We start from the raw sequence: 22,202 nt of genomic DNA on the forward strand, positions 1-22,202 counted from the left end.
TGCTGCATTATCTGCTAACATTTCCATTCTGTGTAACTTTTATCAAGTACTTTCAACATGAAGGGTATTGGAAAAGACTATGAGAAATATGTGCACAGGATGTGAAAATGGTGGAGATAAGTTCTTAGTTTTTATATATGACTCCTGACAAGAAGGTCATCATCTAGTGGGCAGAAAGAAAGGCACTTACATTGTTAACTAGTTTGAAATTTAGGCTGTAATATAAAAGAAGTGTAAACATGTTATGTAAAAATATAGTGAGGGAAATGAATGGTGACCTGGAAGAAGAAAGGAATGCTTCCCAGTGGAAGTATAATTTCAGATAACTTTACAGGATAGGCAGGTTAAGAATTGGGGAAGAACATGAGGAAAAGCAGTAGACTGGGGGAACCATGTATAAAAGCCTGGACTTTAAGAGGAGTCAGATCTAATTTTTATAAAAAGGACAGTAAACTAGAGTGGCTGAAGTTTATTCATACATGATACAAGGAGACACAACAGGTAATATAAAAAGAATAGGAAAATAGATTGGAAATTGTCTTATTTGAATCCTTCCCATTTATTTTCTCTGCCCTACCAATTCACTAAACCCTTCTCTCTCCAAGGCCACAACCAACTTTAAATGTCAACCCTGAACAATATTTAATTATATTCCTAACCAAATACAGTGGTTGGTACTATGAAGTCTTCTATGTCTTCTTTTGGTAATCCTCTCTGCTTTTGTCTTCTTTTGATTGTTCCAGTTCAGTGTTTACACTCAGTCATGTTCCCTCTTTGCCCTGAATGATGCTTCTTTTTGATTGTATCCTTGACCTCCCTCTGCTTTCATTCTAGAGTTTTCCCCATATTATCTCATCTTTTTTTGTGTTTTCACCTATCTTTCATCTGCTGATGGCTTCACAAGAGAAGATATTTGAAACCATTTGGTGTACATTCGTATTAATAAGATCACTGGTAGTATGTTCTAAATATATATATTCTTACCTACAAATTACATAGATGTACCACTATACTAAATTATTATGTACTATAAAACACGAGAAAAGGAATTTAAAAAATGGACTAAAGAAATGGTATTAAAATGTTTAGTTTTATGTATTCATAGATTTAAAACATTGTTTACTCCCCACTAACACTATTATTAATTAATAATCCTATTCAGAAAAATGTGACTTATGGATTATTTAAATTATAGCTTAGCACTGTGATACAGCAATTCAAACACTTGTTTGAATTTGTTTCCAAACATCTCTTAATGTCTTACAAAGTTGAAAAGTTACTACACACAGATAGATCTGCTCAAGTGGGAGAAGAGTGCAAGATTTGAGTGGGTCTCAGAACAAGAAAGCTTTTTTCAGCAGGTTCACACTGACTGAGCAGACCAATAATATTAGAAATATCTGAGTTGGAGTTTATGGAAATAAACTGGTTTAGAATATCCAATATTAGGCACCTGGGTGGCTCAGTGGGTTAAAGCCTCTGCCTTCGGCTCAGGTCATGATCTCAGGGTCCTGGGATCGAGCCCTGCATCGGGCTCTTTGCTCAGCAGGGAGCCTGCTTCCCTTCCTCTCTCTCTCTGCCTGCCTCTCTGCCTACTTGTGATCTCTGTCAAATAAATAAAATCTAAAAAAAAAAAAAAAAAAGAATATCCAATGTTAGAGTTTAGGGGAAACTGATAAGAGAACCATAACATACACCCTTTTGGTTTCAGAACAAGACTTTATTCTCTTTAGGAGAGAATTATAAAATATTCAAAAAATAACTTCCTGTTGTGCTATGAACCTTGCTAGAGGAAGAGATTCTAACCTTGGGACATCACATGACCAAGAGGCCAGAATTGCCTTCATGAGCTGGACTTTGTCAGACAAATAAGTATAAGATTGAGCGGGCCCAGGAGAAATTCACTAGAAGATAAAAAAGCACATGCAAGGATCTGTCATGAACAGAGCCTGAGAATACAGTAGGTTGCCCAAATAGGTAACCCAGACCTCTGCGTCATCCTCCACCATTGCACTGACCTCTTGCCCTCATCTCACATGTCTGACCTCAAAGGCCATGTTGGTTCTTAGATAATTAGCTTGGTATATTGGGGCAAGCCAAGATGTATTGCTGCTAAATACTGTTAATGACTGTTCCATGGAAAGTGTAAATTCCAGGTCTCTGCCTTAGACTTGGAAACTTTGATGGGAGAACCCAAATCCCCACTTCTTTACCAGATTGGCTAAGGTCTTTTTTGTGACTATAGTCAACTCAACTTTCTGTCCAATGTTACTTCCTTCAATACATCAATAATTATGGAGCCTGAGAGCATTCTTCAACAAATTTCTACACGCATATCTCCATCTGAGAGTCTGGGTTTTGTTTTGTTTTAATATCTCAAACCAGTTGCTACAGGAGGGAGACAAACCATAAATGACTCTTAATCTCACAAAACAAACTGGGGGTTGCTGGGGGGAGGTGGGATTGGGAGAGGGGGAGCGGGCTATGGACATTGGGGAGGGGAGGCGAACCATAAGAGACTATGTACTCTGAAAAACAACCTGAGGGTTTTGAAGGGTCAGGGGTGGGAGGTTGGGGCAACCTGAGGGTTTTGAAGGGTCAGGGGTGGGAGGTTGGGGGAACAGGTGGTGGGTAATGGGGAGGGCACGTTTTGCATGGAGCACTGGGTGTTGTGCAAAAACAATGAATACTGTTACATTGAAAAAATAAATAAAATGAAAAAGGTGTTGAGCAAAAAAAAAAAAAAAGAAAAGAAAGAAAATCACAAGGTCATGTGGGCAGAAGACTGTAGTCTTTGGAATGCATTTTGTGATACTATTTTAAATATTGGTTCCTGAATGAAAATTAAAATGAAATAAAAGGACTAACAGCAGTGAGAGTTGAAGCCACTGATATTATTCAGTGAGAGATGATAGAAGCATAGTGTGTGAGAATTACTATAAATGGAAGGATGTGGACACATGTCAGGTATATTTCTGAGATAGAACTGATAGATTATGTGAAATGTTCAATGTGAAAGCAGAGAGAGATGCAAGATTTCTGCTAATTTCTTCTTTGCCAAACTAGTTGGAGGATGCTCCATCAAGATAGAGAAGACCAGGGATATCCATGTTTATAGGCAAATTAGAGTGGCTTTTTGATCATTTAAATTTGAGATGTCTTTGAAACATTCAAATTACTATGTCCTGCTTGGCAATTGAATAACTAAGTTTGGAAATTAGGGACGATGTTGGGCTGGGAATATGCATTTTGGGTCACCTTCATATTAATGAAATTAAAGCCGTAAAAATAGGGGTACCTGGGTGGGCCAGTGGATTAAGCATCTGCCTTTGGCTCATGATCTCTGGGTTCTGGGATGGAGCCCTGCATCAGGCTCCCTGCTCAGCGGGGAAATGATTTTCTCTCTCCCTCTGCTGCTCCCGCCACTGTGCTCTCTCTCTGTCAAATAAATACATACATACAAACATACATACAAATAAACATACATACATACATACATACATAAATCTTTTTAAAAATCTTGCCATTTGCGACGACGTGGATGGAACTAGAGCGTATCATGCTTAGTGAAATAAGTCAATCGGAGAAAGACAACTATCATATGATCTCCCTGATATGAGGACATGGAGAAGCAACATGGGGGGTTAGGGGGATAGGAGAAGAATAAATGAAACAAGATGGGATTGGGAGGGAGACAAACCATAAATGACTCTTAATCCCACAAAACAAACTGGGGGTTGCTGGGGGGAGGTGGGATTGGGAGAGAGGGAGGGGGCTATGGACATTGGGGAGGGGAGGCGAACCATAAGAGACTATGGACTCTGAAAAACAACCTGAGGGTTTTGAAGGGTCAGGGGTGGGAGGTTGGGGGAACAGGTGGTGGGCAATAGGGAGGGCACGTTTTGCATGGAGCACTGGGTGTTGTGCAAAAACAATGAATACTGTTACGCTGAAAAAAATAAATAAAATCGGAAAAAAATCCATAAAAATAGATGAAATCATATAAAAATAATAGAAATACTAGAATAAAGAATCTTATGGGTGAGTCTTATTCAATCCTATCATTTCAACTATGGGTAGAGGCAGAAGAGCCCTAATCCTGCTACTTATTGCAATTTAGTTTAATTACTCTTAAAAAAAAAAAAAGCCTGTCTTCCCTTCTGCAATATAAATATAGGGGCCGGAGCTCTCTTGTTTTTGTTGTGCAAACTAGGTAGACTAGAAATAGACTTAGTGTATGTACGTGCATGTGAGTGTAGGAACAAAGAAGGAGGCATAAAAAAATCAGTGAGTGAGGAAGAGTTAGTTAATAAATACTTTTAGAAGTACTGGTTAGCCATAAAAAATAAAACTTTAATTCTCACTTCACAACATTATGAAGTGAATCCCAGTTGAGTAAAAGTACTATGTATAAAAATTTAAGGTATGAAAAAGAAAAATAATATTAATTATGTTTATATAATATCTCTGAATGAGATAGAACTTATACAGTTAACACAATGGAAGAGATAAATGGTTAATCAATTAATCTGGGACTATTCATTAAATAATTTACTGATTGATCTATGATGTTCTTATTTTACATGAAAGTTTACTTTTGGATAATCATTTTCCATTGATCTAGCCACTGATTCTCGATTTAAAACCAAATTGTTTTAATTATTGGAAGTTCATTATATATTTAATACATAATACACCAAGCCTGTTTATTGATTATTAGTTTTCTAGAAAACTTTTTGAATTATTTTGCGAGGTTTCTAAAGAAGTCTTCCTTGGATATTTATTTGAGTAACTTAATCTGTGTATTATTTTTGAAAGAAGAAGTCAAATAAAGTTATATCCTCAATTCATGCTATATACTAAATAAACTCCAGGAAGAATTAAGAGCCTAGTGCAAAAAATTTAACTATTAAAAAAATGAACGATGAGGAGGAAGAAGTGGAAAAAGGGTAGGAGTTAGAAGAAAAAAAATATTGGTTAATAGTAGATGTCAGATTAAGAAAAATTCTAAAGAAAGCATGTAAGGGATCACATAAGATAAAAATTAATAAGCGTGAGTATATAAGATTATATTTATCATTTATAAATAACACATATATTAAAATAATATTAACACATGGAGAAATTACTAGCCACAAATAGTTATATTTTAATATCTTTGTCTGTAATGAGTGGTACAAATAAATGAGGAAAATCGAGACTTAAAGAAAACATGATCAGATAATTTGTAGAAGTAAAAATGACCAATAAACACATAAAATAGTAATACATTTTACAATTACTCAAACATATTAAAAAACACAGCAGTACCTTCATTAAAATGTTTTTAAATGCTTATTGAGTATTTACTATGTATGTTGCTGTTCTATATTCTGTAATACATAATATGATTGACCCCTTTTAAAAAAAAGAACCTTAGTTATACTATGGATTAAAGTAGATCTTAACCTACTATAGCCAATTTGTTATAATTCATTGTTAACTATCCTACAAAATGTGTGTGTGACTATGTGAGTGTTCCTTCTCATTCCATTTTTCCCCATTCTTTGAATCTTATCTAGATCAGACTTCATTATTTTAACCTCTCTCCCAGACTAACTGACGTGTGTCTCCCATGTCAGTTTTTGAAAGAAAATTATCATTTTTTTTCCCTGCCAGGAAATTTTAAATGTTTCAAACATTGTAATAGGATCAGATATAATATCTTCCATTAATTAGACAAGATAAATCAGGGTGACTTTTCTACACATTTAGACATTTAAATTTGATGCTATGTTGGTTTATTAAGGTTTGGAATAACAGCCTGACACAATTCAGTGATGGTAATAAGAGTTGGTAATGGACTATCAGACACATGAAAAAATGTTCATCATCACTAGCCATCAGGGAGATTCAAATTAAAACTACATTGAGATACCACCTGACACCAGTTAGAATGGCCAAAATTAGCAAGACAGGAAACAACGTGTGTTGGAGAGGATATGGAGAACGGGGAACCCTCTTACACTGTTGGTGGGAATGCAAGTTGGTGCAGCCACTTTGGAGAACAGTGTGGAGATTCCTGAAGAAATTAAGAATAGAGCTTCCCTATGACCCTGCAATTGCACTGCTGGGTATTTACCCCAAAGATACAGATGTAGTGAAAAGAAGGGCCATCTGTACCCCAATGTTTATTGCAGCAATGGCTACGGTCGCCAAACTGTGGAAAAAAACAAGATGCCCTTCAGCGGATGAATGGATAAGGAAGATGTGGTCCATATACACAATGGAGTATTATGCCTCCATCAGAAAGGATGAATACCCAACTTTTGTAGCAACATGGACGGGACTGGAAGAGATTATGCTGAGCGAAATAAGTCAAGCAGAGAGAGTCAAGTATCATATGGTTTCACTTATTTGTGGAGCATAACAAATAACATGGAGGAAATGGGGAGATGGAGAGGAGAGGAAGTTGAGGGAAACTGGAAGGGGAGATGAACCATGAGAGACTATGGACTCTGAAAAACAACCAGAGGGTTTTGAAGGGGCGGGCGGGGGGTGGGAGGTTGAGGAACCAGGTGGTGGGTAACAGGGAGGGCACGTACTGCATGGAGCACTGGGTGTGATGCCAAAACAATGAACACTGTTATGCTGTAAATAATCAAATAAAAAAATAAAATTAAATTAAAAAGAAAGAGTTGGTAATGGAAGTTACTATTGAGTGTTCTCCTGATTTGCTCTGGTAATGGTGGAATGTGCAGTAAGACTTGCCAAACAATTTTGAAATTATATTCATATATCTTTGAGAAAAACAGTCTAATGATTTAGAGATTAATATTTTATATAAAAACAGTTTTCTTTTTCTTTGTCCCTTCTCTATAAAACATTTTTATAAATTAAAATAAATTTTCCATAGAAGATGAAGTTTATTTAACAATATTATTATTCTTCATACATTTTTTAAGAAAACTTAGAACCTCCTTGTTTCTTAGACTATAAATAAAAGGGTTTAATAAAGGAATTACTATTGTATAAAAAACTGCCACTGGAATATCTTTATCCCCTTCTTCAAATGGTCGAATATACATGAGAAGACAAATGTAAAATATTGAAACAGATAGAAAGTGGGATGCACAGGTAGAAAAAGCTTTACCTCTCCCTTCTTTGGACTTCATTTTGAAAATGGTGAAAAGGATGCAGATATAAGAGACAAAGACAATGGCAATGGTTAAGATTTGAATTGGCATTGAAAAAATATAGATCATTAGTTCATTGATATAAGGGTCAGTACAGGAGAGTCTATAGAGTGGAAGAATATCACAAAAAAAGTGATCAATTTGATTAGACCTGCAGAACGTTAACCTTAGTAGAAGCCCTACATGGATCATGGAATGCAGATTACTAGCTATGAAGATCCCTGTAGCCATCTGAATGCAGAGTTTCTTTGACATCATGGTGTAGTACTGCAGTGGACTGCATATGGCCACATAGCGATCATAGGCCATTGCTGCCAGGAGAAAGCAATCTGAAGTTTCAGCAAAGCAGAGAAAATAAAATTGTGCCATGCATTCATAAAGGGAAATCATTCTGTCCTTCAAAAAGAAGTCCTCCAGCATTTTGGGGGTAATGGCACAGGAACAACAGGAATCCATCAGAGCCAGATTGCCCAGAAAGATGTACATTGGTGTGTGAAGACGACGCTCCATAAAAATCAATACCACCAGGCCAAGATTTCCCACCATGGTGATCAAATAAATGGCAACAAACACTAAAAACAGAAGAATCTTCAGCACTGGCTGATCTGTAAACCCTATGAGGATAAACTCTGTTGTCAAGGATTGATTTTCCTTAGCCATTCCTGGCTTCTCAACTGAGACAGAAATTATAGAGAAATGAAATTCTAAATTAGAGTGTGTTTATTCTCCCCTCTAATTTTGCATTTACAAAAAGAAAGAAGCGTTTTTAAATCATCCTGTGCTGTTTTAACAAACTAGCACACAAACAGTAGGTCTAGACTACAAGAAGAAAAGTATCAGAGATCATATACACAGTGATCATCTAAAAATGACTGTGTGAATTTTCAGGACAGAAAGGTGTTTTCTGCATAAATTATCCAGTGTTAATGTACAAATTCCTGGTCAGTATATATAATTTGGCATTTCCAAAATTAGAAGACATTTTCTTATGGTGTCTTTTTCTCCAAGAAAATAAAATAATAGACACATTTTAACTACTATCCTATTGGGTTGATGTAATGTTTGGAAATAAATTATTTTAGACATTTGAAATGTCTAAGTGTATTATTTTAAAAATTTAACAGAATCACAGTGGGTTTTAAAAATGATTTCTCCAGCTTAGTATTCCTTCACAGAGAAGCTTACCAAGGGATATTTTAATACCTATTCAGTCCCTAAAATGGGGTAAAATATAGAACATTTAAAAATTTTTTAGTAAGTTAATTTTGATACTGTTGATACTGTTTTTGTATTTATTTCAATACATTCTAGATCCTACTCCTATAGAGGTTATGACGCACTCCACCAATAAATTATTATTCTTAATTATTACTAATACTTTCTAGTTTTAAGTGTCTTACGTGCGTATCTAATATTATGAGATTTGGCTACCAAGTCCCCCTTCAGAATGTTTATCTTCCTCATGATAAATACCAATTTTGTATTCCTTTATACTTCTGTAGAAAACAATGTTCTTGTTTTTGTGAATCCCATGAAGATTTTACATTTATTATATGATTATTTGTGTTTATAAACTCATTATTTACTCCTAATCCACTACAGATTTATTAAAATTCAATGATCACTAAATTTATATTTAGTATAGGTTAGCAACCACAATATAACAAGAAACTTGGGTTTTAAAGAATGCTAAAATGACTTTTCTTTTCTTCCAAAAATTGCTAAAAAGCTTTGGCCTCACCATTTTTCAATTAGACAATTTTGGAGAAGAGCCTGTAAGTTCTTCAAAGTATATTGTTCCAAAACCACATTTTGGTTAGTCTTTTTTCTATTTCTTATCCTTCTCTACAATGAATTTAATATACTATTTTTTCTATTTACTCATAGTATGGAAAGGCTTTCTGGAGTTTTATCACTAGAGGATTGTACTCAAATGAATAAAATAAGCTTGCCTTTGATATTCTAGGTCTATAACACTGTAAAAAATCTTTCAGAATTATAATGTTTTGGAAAAACAGTAAAAGTATTCAAAGACAGCTTTTTGTGATTGTTTTAGTAACACCTAATGGTGAATCAACTGAAAAAATGTGTGGAATCTAGGTTAGTTTTCTATAATCACTATTTTATATAGAAGATACTGAATTAGAATAATAATGAATGAAAGTTCATTTTCTCTCCCTTAATTTAAAATGTAAATTATTCAGCTGAAATAAAAAACAAATTTTATTCTATCTCTCAGGATTATATTACAGAATCATTTATACCCTTACCTGTATATTTATTGATAACACAATGGTACTTTTGAACTCAGAATAGGTCAGAATGATCCACTGTACTGTGTCTCATTATGGCTTTCCATAGTATCTTCAATTTAGAGACAAACCAAAAATTTAGTTATTAAATAGATAAAATGTATTACCAATTAAATGCTGATGTTTTTTAGTGAAATGTGTATTTCTGCATTTTAACCTAAATAAATTAGAAATCAATTCTCATATTTTTGAGTTCACTGACAAAACATTTTATAGTAGCTGACTGGCCATGTGATATTTGTTATTAGAGAAATTAAGAATAAATATCTTGGTCTTTAAAACATTTGGGAATAAATTATGATCTAGCACACTCTACCAGCAGGTCAGTGACAATAATTATGTTAGCCTTAGAGTAAAGTTAAAGTTTTCCATTGATTCTAGAGGGATTCCTTGGCACTAGCATCTGGGTATTTCTGTAAGGACTCTTAGCCTGAGAGATATGGTTCCCAAAATAGAGGTAAACCAAAAGGCGTCAATTAAAGATGGATATCCTTTGGCATTCTGAAGTTAGATCAAATGGCTTTTACTTAAGTCAGCCTAAGTATATTTTAGATTTTTTTGCTCAACCTCTTCCTCTGTCTCTCTCTCAAGTGTTCTTTATTTGAAAACAATAGTGAAGAGAAAGAAAAATCATGTTGATTAATAATAGAAGAAGTGGGAGTTAAACCAAGGTTAGAAGAGGGATTAGGATTTATGGAAAAGAGACAAAAATGTGATATCTACCAGAGTTGCAGTCTTCTTCATTCCTTTTGATTAATCTGACCGAATCCTATAGATTCATCCTCTGAAACAACTCTGATATTGTACTGTTTCATTTCCCTCTTACAGTATAAGAGAACTTTTTAATTCATTTTTCTAGAAACATCTTTTTCTATTGTACATATGCTCTTATGGACTGGAAATGTTTTTAACTCTTCATTACTCTCAAACCAAATTTTTGTCCCTTATCTCAGTATTTCAAGGACTTCATACACTGGGTTTATAATACCCATGACTTTATTTTCTACCATTCACCTTTAAGAATCTATCTCCAGAAACATACCAATCACTTCTCAATTCATTGATGCACTAGAGCTACATCCTAATTTAGAATATTTACTCAGAATCTACTTCTTATCTAAAATGCCCTCTTTGACTTATTCCTCCACCCAAGTCTCATTTTGTCTTTATAGGAGGTCTGATTCCCTCCATGAAGACATCCTCAACTTCCTGATTTGCAAAATGCTTACTGTCTTTGTAACACAAAGAGTTCTTACCTGTGCTTCCCTTGTATGTTTGGCCAGCTCTTCTTCATATGAAAATCTTGTTTATTCTTAGGTGGATTAATTTTCTTTCTGACTTTTCACACTACACATATCTTAGTATATATAACAGATAATAGCGGCCTTCAAAGAGTGTTTATTAAAATGTTTACAGAATTTCAATTAAATTCAACACTTATCGAGTGATACTTACAATAAACAAGTCACTGAGTTAGCATTGATTAGAGAGAAACCCACAGTAGGGGTAGGGTTGGGAAGAAACCATCATAGATAAGTAAGAAATAATCCTGCCCTCATGGAGCTGCTAATTCAGAGAGTAAAATCACTTACACAAATGTATATAGAGCAGCTGAGGCTGAGTTAAATATTATAAAAACACAAAGAACTATAAGCAAGGTATATGGGAATACAAAAGAGGAAGTAACTTAGAGAACTAAGAGAAAACATTACAAAGAGATGACATTTCCTATGTTTCTTGTGAGATAAATTAGATTTCAATAAGCAGAAAATGTGTGGTAAGGATTTATAGGCTGAAAGGAGAGCATAATTAAAGGTAAAATCATGGGAGTTTCAATGTATAGGCATATTTAAGGAATGAAGAATGAGACAGGACAAGTAACCAGAGTCTAGGTGCATGCTAGGATAAGAAGAGGAGTTAGGAGGTTCAGGTGGTAACTGGTTCTACATCTTCCCCCTCTATTTTGATGACACTGCTCTCTCATCAAGATCAAACTCATTTCCTAGTCACCCAATCCAAAGCACATTTGTCAATTATTATTATCTTAATTAACTAACTATATTATATGGAACAGTTGACCACACTCAAACTCTCTCATCAGGCTTCTGTGATAACATTTTCTATTTCTACATTACTGTCTCCCCCCCTCCCATGTTTTGTATTAGATCCTCATTTCCTCATAAATACACATTTGTTGTAAAGAGTGCATTCTTGAATATATTTAAAAAATGATGGATTTCTGTTTTGAAAACTGAATGCTAATTTTTAAAAGGATTTTCCCAATATTTACCTAGTAAGTTACCATATTCCCTTGTAATCATCTGCTCTTGCAAACTAAGAGAATGTGCTCAATTTTTCTTTATGTTTAAGATAAATCAAACCTCACTGAGCTTCTTTGGAATATTTTCATGTAGGTGATAAAATTCTGTTTCCAAGATTTTAAAATAATATATGCAGACATGAAAAAATTAACATGCTTCTCATATAATTTTTACCTAGAAAATCATATCAAGATATGTGGACACATCCCAAATATGTCTTCAAAATTCTATCTGTAGTGCTTGATTTCCTTTTGAAAAACAATTGCTTTCTACTTAAATATCACATTTATATCAAAGTAGTTTTCAATGATATTGTAAATAGTATTATTTTCTTTCTCTATCAGCTATTTTGTTGTTGGTGAATAGAAACACAACTGTTATTTGTATGTTGATTCTTGTTATCCTGCAACTGTAATTTGTTGATTACTTCTAACTGTTTTGGTGGAGTTCTTAAGAGTTTTCTACATATGAGATTATGCTATCTGCAAACAAGGACAATTTTACTTCCTCCTTTCCTATTTATTCATTTTTTCCTTTTAATCTAATTACTGTGCAAGGATTTCTAATTTCTAGTACTATGTTGAATAGAAGTGATTGGAATGGCAACTTTATGTTTTTCCTGATTTTTGAAGGTAAATTTCAGCTCTTCACTGTTGCATAGAATGTTAGCTGTGAGGTTGTCGTATACAGCTTTTATTATGTTGAGATATGCTACTTCTATATTCAATGTGTTGAGAGCTGTTATCATGAAAGGATGTTGAATTTTGTCAAATGCTTTTTCTGCATCTATTGAATAATCATATGATCTTTATCTTTCATTCTTTTAATGTGATATATCACATTTATTGATTTATGTATGTTGAACCATCCTTGTATACAAGGGATAAATCCTACTTGATCATGATATATTATCCTTTTAATGGATCCTGTTAAGTTTGCTAGAATTTTGTTGTATATTTTTACATATACATTCATTAGGGATATTATCTTGTAGTTTTCTTTTCTTCTAGTATTATTATCTGATTTTGATATCAAGGTAATTCTTTAAAATATGAGTTTGAACATATTCTTTTCCTTTTTGGAAGTGTTTGAGAACTGACATTAATTCATTAAATGTTTGGTAAACTTCCCCAGTGAAACCACCTATTCTTGAGCTTTCCTTTGTTGGGAGATTTTTGATTACTGATTCAATCTTCCTACTTGTTATTGGTTTGTCTACATTTTCTGTTTCTTAATGGTTCAGGCTTGGTAGATTGTATATTTCTAGAAATTTATCCATCGGTTTATGTTATTCAGTTTGCTTCCTTATAATTGTTCCTTGTAGTTTCTTATGATTCTTTGTATATTTGTAGTGTCAGCCATAATGTCTCCTCTTTCATTTACAACTTTAAGTCCTTCCTCTTTTTTTTAATAGAGCTAAAGGTTTTTTTTTTAAATATTTTTATTTATTTGATAGAGAGAAATCACAACTAGGCAGAGAGGCAGGCAGAGAGAGAGGAAGAAGCAGGCTCCCCGCAGAGCAGAGAGCCCGATATGGGGCTCGATCCCAGGACCCTGGGATCATGACCCGAGCCGAAGGCAGAGGCTCTAACCCACTGAGCCACCCAGGCTCTCCGAGCTAAAGGTTTTTTGCTCTGGTTCATCTTTCAGAAAACAAACTCAGTCTTATTGACCTTTTCTATTGCCATTTAGCGTCTTTTACTTGTTTCTGCTCTTATCTTTACTATTTCCTTCCTTTTCCTAACTTTGGGGTTAATTTTTTTCTTTTCCTATTTCTTTGAAATTTAATGTTGGGTAGAGTTTTTTTTAATGTATACTGTTATTACTATAAACTTCCCTCTTAGAATTATTTTTGCATTATCCTGTAATTTTTGGCATGTTGTAGTTTTGTTCTCTAAAGATGCTTTTGATTTCTTTTTTGATCCATTGATTGTTCAATAGTGTGTTTTTGGTTTCCACATATTTTTGAATTTTTTAGTTTTATTAATATTACTAATTCTTGTTTCTTACCATTGTGGTTGGAAAAGATATGCATATGATTCTATATTCTTTTTAAAATGATTCCAATATCCTTAAATTTGCCAGGGATTCTTTGTGGCCCAGCCTATGATCTATCCTGCAGAATGCTCCATGTGCACTTGAGAAGCAGGTATATTCTGGTGCTACTAAATGGAATGTCCTGTATATAGCTCTTACATTCATTTTGTCTGTTGTGTTATTCAGGTATGCTGTTTACTTGTTGATTATTGGTCTGGATGATCTATCCAATGTGAGGTATTGAAGTTCTCTTCTATTTCATAAGGGCTGTTTCTCCCTTCATTTCTGTTAATATTTGTTTTACATATTCATGTGCTCCAATGATAGGTGCATATATATTTACAATTTTATCCTCCCGATGAATTGAACCCTTTCTCACTATATAGTGACTTTATGTTGTGACTGATTTTATATTTTTATTTTTATTTTTTAAATTTAATTTTATTTTTTCAGTGTTCCAAGATTCATTGTTTATGTACCACACCCAGTGCTCCATGCAATACATGCCCTCCTTAATACCCACCACCAGGCTCACCTATCCCCTCACCTCTCTCCCTCTCCTTCTATGACTGATTTTAAGTGAAATTCTATCTTATTTTGAAATCCTATCCTATCTGTTATCACAGTAGACCTTTTGGTTATTGTTTGCATGATTCTGTATGTGTTTTTAAAGCTAAAATGAATTTCCTATAGGTAGCATATTGTTGGATCTTATTTTTTGTTTGGTTTTTATTCACTCAGCCACTCTGTATTTAGATTATAGAATTTAGTCCATTTACATTTAAAGTAATTATTGATAACTAAGGGCTTACTGTTGCCATTTTGTAAATTGTTTTCTGATTTTTTTTTAGTGTCTTTATTCTTTTCTTCCTCTCTTGTTGTCTTCCTATGTGATTTATTTTTTGTAGGGGTATGCTTTGATCCTTTTTTATCTTCTAAGTACCTATTATAGGTTTTTTGTTGTTGTTGTTACCACGAGGATTAAGTAAAACATGTTATAGATCTAACAGTCTATTTTAAATGGTAAAACTTACCTTCAAATGCATATGAGAGTGCACTTTTGTTTCTTTTGTTTCCACATTTTTATGCTGTTGCAATGTTAACACTTTGCATCTTTTTCTGTAGTGTATCTATTAAGAAATTATTGTGACTGTAGATATTTTTAATATTATTATTTTATGACTTTTATACTTGAAATGAGAAATGATTTATGCATCATCATTACAGCATTGGAGTATTCAAAATTTGCCTACACATTTCCCTTAAAGATGAGTTTATACTTCTATATGTTTTCATGTTGTTTCTTGGTGTCCTTTCATTTCCTCCTGAACAACTCCCTTTAACATTTCTTGTAAGGCAAGTTGAGTGGTGATGAAATCCCTTAGATTTTGTTTGTTTGAGAATGTCTTTATTTCTCGTTAAGTTCTGAAGGGTAATTTTACCAGTTACGGGGTTCTTAGTTGGTAGAGGTGTTTTTTTTTTTTTTTTGTTTTTGTTTTTTTTGTTCCTTTCAGTGTTTTGACTATATCATTTTACCTCCTCCTGCTGTACTAGGTTTCTGCAGAGAAATTTGCTTCTAACCTTATGGGGGTTTCTTGGTAGGTCACAAGTCATTTTGCTCTTACTACTTTCAAAATTCTCTTATTGTCTATTACTTTGACACTGTGTTTATAATGTGTCTCAGAGTAGTCTTCTTTGGGTTGATCTTGGTTAGGGTCCTTTGAGTCTCTTGTGCCTGGATATCCATATCTCTCAAGATTTGGGAAGTTTTCAGTTATTATTTCTTTAAATAAGCTTTCAGCCCCTTTCTTTCTCTTCACCTTCTGGAACGCCAATGAAATAAATTTTCATTTAATTTGTGATATCCTATAATTAACATAGATTTTTCACTCTATTTTTAGTTTTTGTTCCTTTAACTGGCTTATTTCATACAATCCCTCTTTGATTGTTTTGATTATTTTTTCTGAGTGATTAAATTTCTTGTTAAAACTCTTTATTGAATTTTTACTTCTGTCATTGTATTCTTCAGATCCAGGATTTGTTTGGTTATTTTTTATGGTTTCTATTTTTAAAAAATATTTTATTAATTCATTTGAGAGAGAGAGAGAACACAAGTGTGGAAGGGAGCAGGAGAGGAACAAGCAGATTCCCTGCTGAGTGGGGAGCATGATGTGTGACTTCACTCTAGGACCATGAGATCATTACCTGAGGCAAAGCCAGACACAACTGAATGAGTCACCCAGGCGCCCCTATGGTTTTTCTATTTAACTTCTAATTTTATTTGTGCATTGTTTCCTCATTTCATTTAGTTACCCGTTCTGTTGTATTTCTTTGAGTTTCTTTTATATAATTATTTTGAATTCCTTGTCAGAAAAACTATAGATCTCTATTTCTTTGATCAATTACTGGCTTAATTAGTTTCCCTTGGTGGTGGTCTGTTTGTGTGGTTCTTTATGACCTGCAGAGCCTTGCATTGGTGTCTGTTGATTTGAGGGAGCAAACACCTCTTCCAGTCTTTACTGACTATTTTAACAGGTAAAAATTTCTTTTCCTTGCTGGTTCCCCATGTCAGTAGGATTACCACAGAACTACAGTAGTGCTGATTTGTAACCAGTTATGTAGCTTTTGCTGAGTCTGCAGCGGGGACCATGACTGGCAGTCTTGTTACCAGACATTGAGGAGATTGTGATCCTGTCTGGTACCTGGGTAGAAGGGACTAACTTCTGTACCTTTTTCAGTGAGTTGGCACTGCATCTACCTTATGAACTTTTCCATCTGTCCCTTCATCTTCCCATCAATCTCAATGTCATTTCAAACATGAATCAGTCATGTCACATATATTTGGGTCACTTAGAGTTCAAGTAGAATACAGATTATTAGCCTTAGTATTTGCTTCACTAAATCAGTGTCTACCATAAAACCTCAAATATATATTTTGTATAAAATGTTCCCTGTATTACACATTTTGGGTAACCTTTTATGCAAAATGTAGATTTGAAGCTTTACTATAGGTTCTGGTTTGAGAACACTGAATAGTAGTAACTTTTTAACTAGTATTCCTGACCTTAATTTCAAACTCTCTGCAGCCTATTTTCTACATCTCTGTATATTCATTTAAAAAAGAATCTACCAGTAATACTCCCTTCTTTTAAGTTTCAGTGCATGCTTATTCCCTGATGAATAATATTCATGATCCTTCACATGGCATTTAGCTCATTTTGTTACTGAAACCCATCAAGCTCCTTTTTCTCTTCACCCTATATCCATGTCCCAAACATACAATTTCCAAATCACACCAATCCTATCCAATAAATTTAGGACTTACTACAATATTTTTCATTTTTCTAATTTTTTTCATAGCTGCACATTTAAAAAATGGAAATAATTGCAGTATCTGAAGCCCTCAAAATAGAGTCCAGTCAACAGAGAGGCAATACACAAAATTGAGATGGTATTCTAATGTGCATAATCTATTTCACATCTCCTTTCCATATTTTCATGTTAGAAATTGAGTGACATTTTCCCATTTACTAAATTTCATTTCAGCAACACTCAGTGAGGATTTGGAAAAGGAACGTGGAAAAAGACTTGGAACTACAACATTGCTGACAGATTTGATTCTCACAGGACTCACATATGAACCATAGTGGCAAATCTCCCTGTTCCTGGTGTTCTTGGTTATCTATTTTCTCACCATTGTGGGGATCCTTGGTCTAATTGCTCTCAGATGGGATGATCCTCAGCTTCACATCCCCATGTACTTATTCCTCAGGAGTTTGGCACTTGTGGATGCTTGGATATCATCCACAGTATCCCCCAAGATGCTGGTCAACTTTTTTGCCAAGACCAAAATGATATCTCTTTCAGAATGCATGATACAATTTTTTTCCTTTGCAGTAAGTATGAAAGTAGAATGCCTTCTGTTGGCAACAATGGCATATGATCTCTCTGTGGCCATATGCAAACCATTACATTATCCAGTGATTATGTCCAATGCACTGTGCATCCACTTAGTGTTGTCACTTTTAGGTAGCCTTTTTCATGCCATAATTCATAGTTCTTTCTTATTCAGATTAGCCTTAGGCAATTCCCATAGTACATCACTTTTACTGTGACATTATACCATTGCTTAAGATTTCTTACACTGACCCTTCTATCAATTATCTGATAGTATTTGTTTTTGCTGGGTCAATACAGATGTTCACCACTCTGATAGTTCTTGTCTGCTACACACTAGTTCTCTTTATAATCTTAAAAAAGAAGTCTCTAGGGTGCCTGGGTGGCTCAGTGGGTTAAGCCGCTGCCTTCGGCTCAGGTCATGATCTCAGGGTCCTGGGATCAAGTCCCACATCGGGCTCTCTGCTCAGCAGGGAGCCTGCTTCCATCTCTCTCTCTCTGTGCTTGCCTCTTTATCTACTTATGATCTCTCTCTGTCACATAAATAAATAAAATCTTTAAAAAAAAAGAAGTCTCTACAAGGCATAAACAAAGCCTTCTCTACCTGTGGAGCCCATCTCTTATCTGTCTCCTTATACTATGGTGCTCTTATTTTCTTGAATGTGTGTCCCGTATCTACACAATCAGAAGACCAAGATGTGAAGGACTCTCTATTTTATACTCTCATAATTCCTTTGTTAAATCCAATTATCTACCATTTGAGAAATAAGAAAGTCATAGATTCATTGAGGAAAATGTTGAAGAGAAATTCTTAGAATTCACATTATTATCTGTTCTCTTTTCACTAGAATGACAAACTGTACAGATTACATACTTGCTCTGTGTTGATTAGGGTTCAGTTTTTGCAGTTATAATTGTCCTAATGTTTAAATGACTTAAGGTGAGATTACAAAACAAATATATGTATATGTAGTCAAAACACAGAGGGAATTTTAATCAAGTGTTCATGACATAAAAATAATTTAAAAGGAAATAAAATATTTTACATGTTTGCATGTTTGAATGTGGCTTCATAAATGCATTAAGCATTGAAATAGGGTAATTTCTCTAAATAGACTTTGAATATGGTATATTTGACTGACATACAGCCATGTGCCCCAAAGACTCACATTCCATTTATCCCACATTGGAGTCAGGGTTGTATTTGAGTGAACAGAGACCAAAAAGTTTAATGAGTGATCAGATTTCAGGTTCACCTCTGCCCTTCCTCTCTCACCACTGATTACCTACAGCATTCTATTGTTATAACTTAGGTCTTCACACTAAGTCTCCTCACTTCTGTCATTTGTTGTAATCTTGTTACTTTTTCTACATCCTGTTAATATTCTCTTACTTCCAAAACATTGACTAAATAATATCTCACTTCAGCATCTTTTCATGGATTGTTATATTGACCAGATTACTAATGGTATACATATCTAGAACTCTATATATCTATATATTTATTCTTATAGAATATGTACAAAATGAATGATGTAAGTAGATATCTTCAAACATATAGATTGTATATATCCCTGGCAGATTATATATTTGCTATGTGTTGATTAGTTTGTTGTTGTTATAAATAATTTTTATAGATTCTGTTTATTTATTTGAGAGAGAGAGAGAGCTAGAGAGCACAAAGGTGTAGAGGAGATGGGCAGAGGGAGAAGCAGACTCCTGAAACAGCAAGGAGCCCAATGTGGAGCTACATTCCAGGACCCTGGGATAATGACCTGAGCCAATGGCAGAACCAACTTAGCTTAACCAACTGAGCCACCAAGCTTCCCCTGTTGTTGTTGCTGTCTTAAAGTAGGCTCCGTGCCTAGTGTGGGGCCCAACACAGGGCCTGATCTAATGACCCTGAGATCAAGACCCCAGCTGGGAGCAAGAGTCAGACACCCAACTGACTGAGTCACTCTGGCACCCCTGTGTTGACTGATTTTAAATAATTTTTGCAGTTATAATTGCCCTAGAGTTAATGACTTCAGTCCCGAAGTCATTTTATGCACATCTTTAATATGTGTGTACATGTATTCACATATATACTTGTTCTCCCTTGCATTACTGGAGATTCATCCCCCCAAAACCTTGATTTAACTCTGAAGTCTCCTAAAACACTCCTAATGGATTTTGTGTTATGCTGAAATGAGTTACTGAAATCCTTCTGGACTCTTTCTTCTTAGGTACATACTACAGTCTACAGTAATTATTACTTCTTGCTTATTAGGTCAAATCAGAATAAGACACTGATCTTATGGGAGGAAAGAAGATCAAGATCCTTAAGAACATATTTTCAAATCATACACCTGATGAGAGCTTTGCACCAAGAGTATGTAAAGAATTCTCAAAAGTGAATAATAAATATGTAACTGAATTTTAAAAAGGAAAATACTTGAACAGGTACTTCAGGAAACCATATATATAGATGTCAAGTAGGGCACACAAATATTTTCAATATAATTGATCAGTGGGGAAATCAATGAAGACCAGAGTGAGATACCACCCCCACCTTTGGCATCCCCACCAGACCACAAGCCTGGAGACTAAAGCTCAGTTGAGCCCTTCCCTCAATTCTGCCCCTGGAAATCTTGCCTCAGAGTGGGACCTCAGTGGAGCCATGTGGGCCCGGCTGGTGGTTGCAGATGATCACAACACACACCTAGAGAGAAAGAGCTCTAAGCACCAGGCCTGTGTGCAGCCCCAATCACCGTACAACACTGGGTCAATTGTCAACACTGGACCAATTCTGTCCAAATCAATATAGATTTGGGCAGATAGCTCATGATAATTGGCCTGAAACCCCGGCGATCTTGCTTCAGGTGGTATGGGCCTTCAGGGGAGACACTTAGGCCTGGCCCATGGTCCTGAGTGGTCGTGGCTGGAACCCTGCAGGAAAGCACATTAAGAACCAGGTGCAAGTGTGGCCAACCCCTCTCTCTACTCAGCCTCCCTGGGAGCCCATTTCAGCTCTGGGAGATCAAGCCTGACCTGCACCTAGGCCCTAACCCTAACCCTTGGTTGGAGTTTCAGGCTTCTGTCTGCAGAGGCCTGGCACTCAAGCCCTCCAGATTGGGGACCCCTAAGCCAAACCCTAGGATTCTGCCAGCTACCAGGAGGAAACTGTGCCATTTGGAGCTGCACAAAACCCTCAGAGTTGGAGAATGCTTCTGGAGGCCACCCCCATGTTTGGCTGCCCCCAGGGCAGAAACCCAGAGCTTGAAGCCCTGTCTGCCCCTGTCCTCCACTTTGCCCCTGGGAATCGCCTCAACCCTGGCAGATCGGGCCTGCTATGTCCCTAGGCCCTAACATGAAATCTAAGTTGGGTTTTCAGGTTTCTGTCCCCAGAGCCCTGGCCCCTAAACCCTCCAGATTGGGGACCCCTGAGCCATACCCCAGGGCTCCACCTGCCACCCAGTAGGAATCTGTGCCATTTGGAGCTATGCAGAACCTTCAGAGTGGGAGAAACCTGCATACCCACAGAGGACACCCCCACTTAGGCTGCCACAAGGCCACAAAACTGGAGCCTGTTTCTCAGTCTGATCCCCTTGATCAACTCTTTCCCAGGGAGCTTGACTCAGCGGGGCCCTCAGGGGAGCCACGTGGGCCCATCCCCTGGTCCCCAAGGGTCACAACAAGCACCTAGCAGAACATGTTCCAAACACCATGCAGGCATGCCCAAATTGCTGCACAATGCTGGCCAATTCTCATGAGCTTTCTGCCCAAATCGATATGCTGGTCAACTTCCTAGCCAAGAGAAGATGATCTCTCTCTCTGAGTGCATGATACAGTTTTTTTCCTTTGCATCAGGGAAGCACAGCATGTTTGCTCTTGGCAACAATGGCATGTGATCACTATATAACCATATGCAAACCATTACTTTACCCAGTGATTAAGATCTATAGACTTTGCACCTGGCTGTTAGTCTCCTCATTTGTAGGTGGCTTTGTTCATTCTTTAATTCATATAGGTTTCTAATTCAGATTAACCTTTTGTAATTCTAACATAATATATCACTTTTACTGTGACATCATGCCATTGTTTAAGATTTCCTGTACTGACCCTTCACTTAATGTTCTGATGGTTTTTATTTTCTCTGGGTCAATACAGGTATTTACCATTCTGATTGTTCTAGTCTCTTATACACTTATTCTCTTCACAATCTGAAGAAAGAAGTCTCTGCAAGGCATAAAAATGCCTTTTCCACCTATGGAGCCCATCTTTTATCTGTGTCTTCATATTATGGCCCTCTTCTCTTATGATATGTATGCCCTGGATCTGCACAATCAGATGATCAAGATATGATGGGCTCTATTTTGCACTGTCATAATTCCTTTGTTAAATCCAATGATCTATAGCCTGAGAAATAAAAAAAAAAAATCATAGATTCACTGAGAAAAATGTTAAAGAGAAGTGTTTAA

General features: G+C 35.6%; 1 protein-coding gene and 2 pseudogenes across 1 annotated transcript; 2 read left to right on the forward strand and 1 right to left on the reverse strand.

Annotated features, from left to right (window-relative positions):
• Positions 1–6,905: 6,905 nt before the first annotated feature.
• Positions 6,906–7,835, reverse strand: LOC123940505 (olfactory receptor 5K4-like). The gene has a single exon (XM_046003361.1). The coding sequence runs from the start codon at positions 7,833–7,835 to the stop codon at positions 6,906–6,908; it is 930 nt and encodes a 309-aa protein (XP_045859317.1).
• A 4,550-nt stretch (positions 7,836–12,385) lies between these two features.
• LOC123940754 lies at positions 12,386–18,557 on the forward strand (annotated as a pseudogene).
• A 2,985-nt stretch (positions 18,558–21,542) lies between these two features.
• On the forward strand, positions 21,543–22,202 carry LOC123939921 (annotated as a pseudogene).

Source organism: Meles meles, chromosome 4 (assembly GCF_922984935.1).
Source record: "Meles meles chromosome 4, mMelMel3.1 paternal haplotype, whole genome shotgun sequence".
Taxonomy (NCBI): domain Eukaryota; kingdom Metazoa; phylum Chordata; class Mammalia; order Carnivora; family Mustelidae; genus Meles; species Meles meles.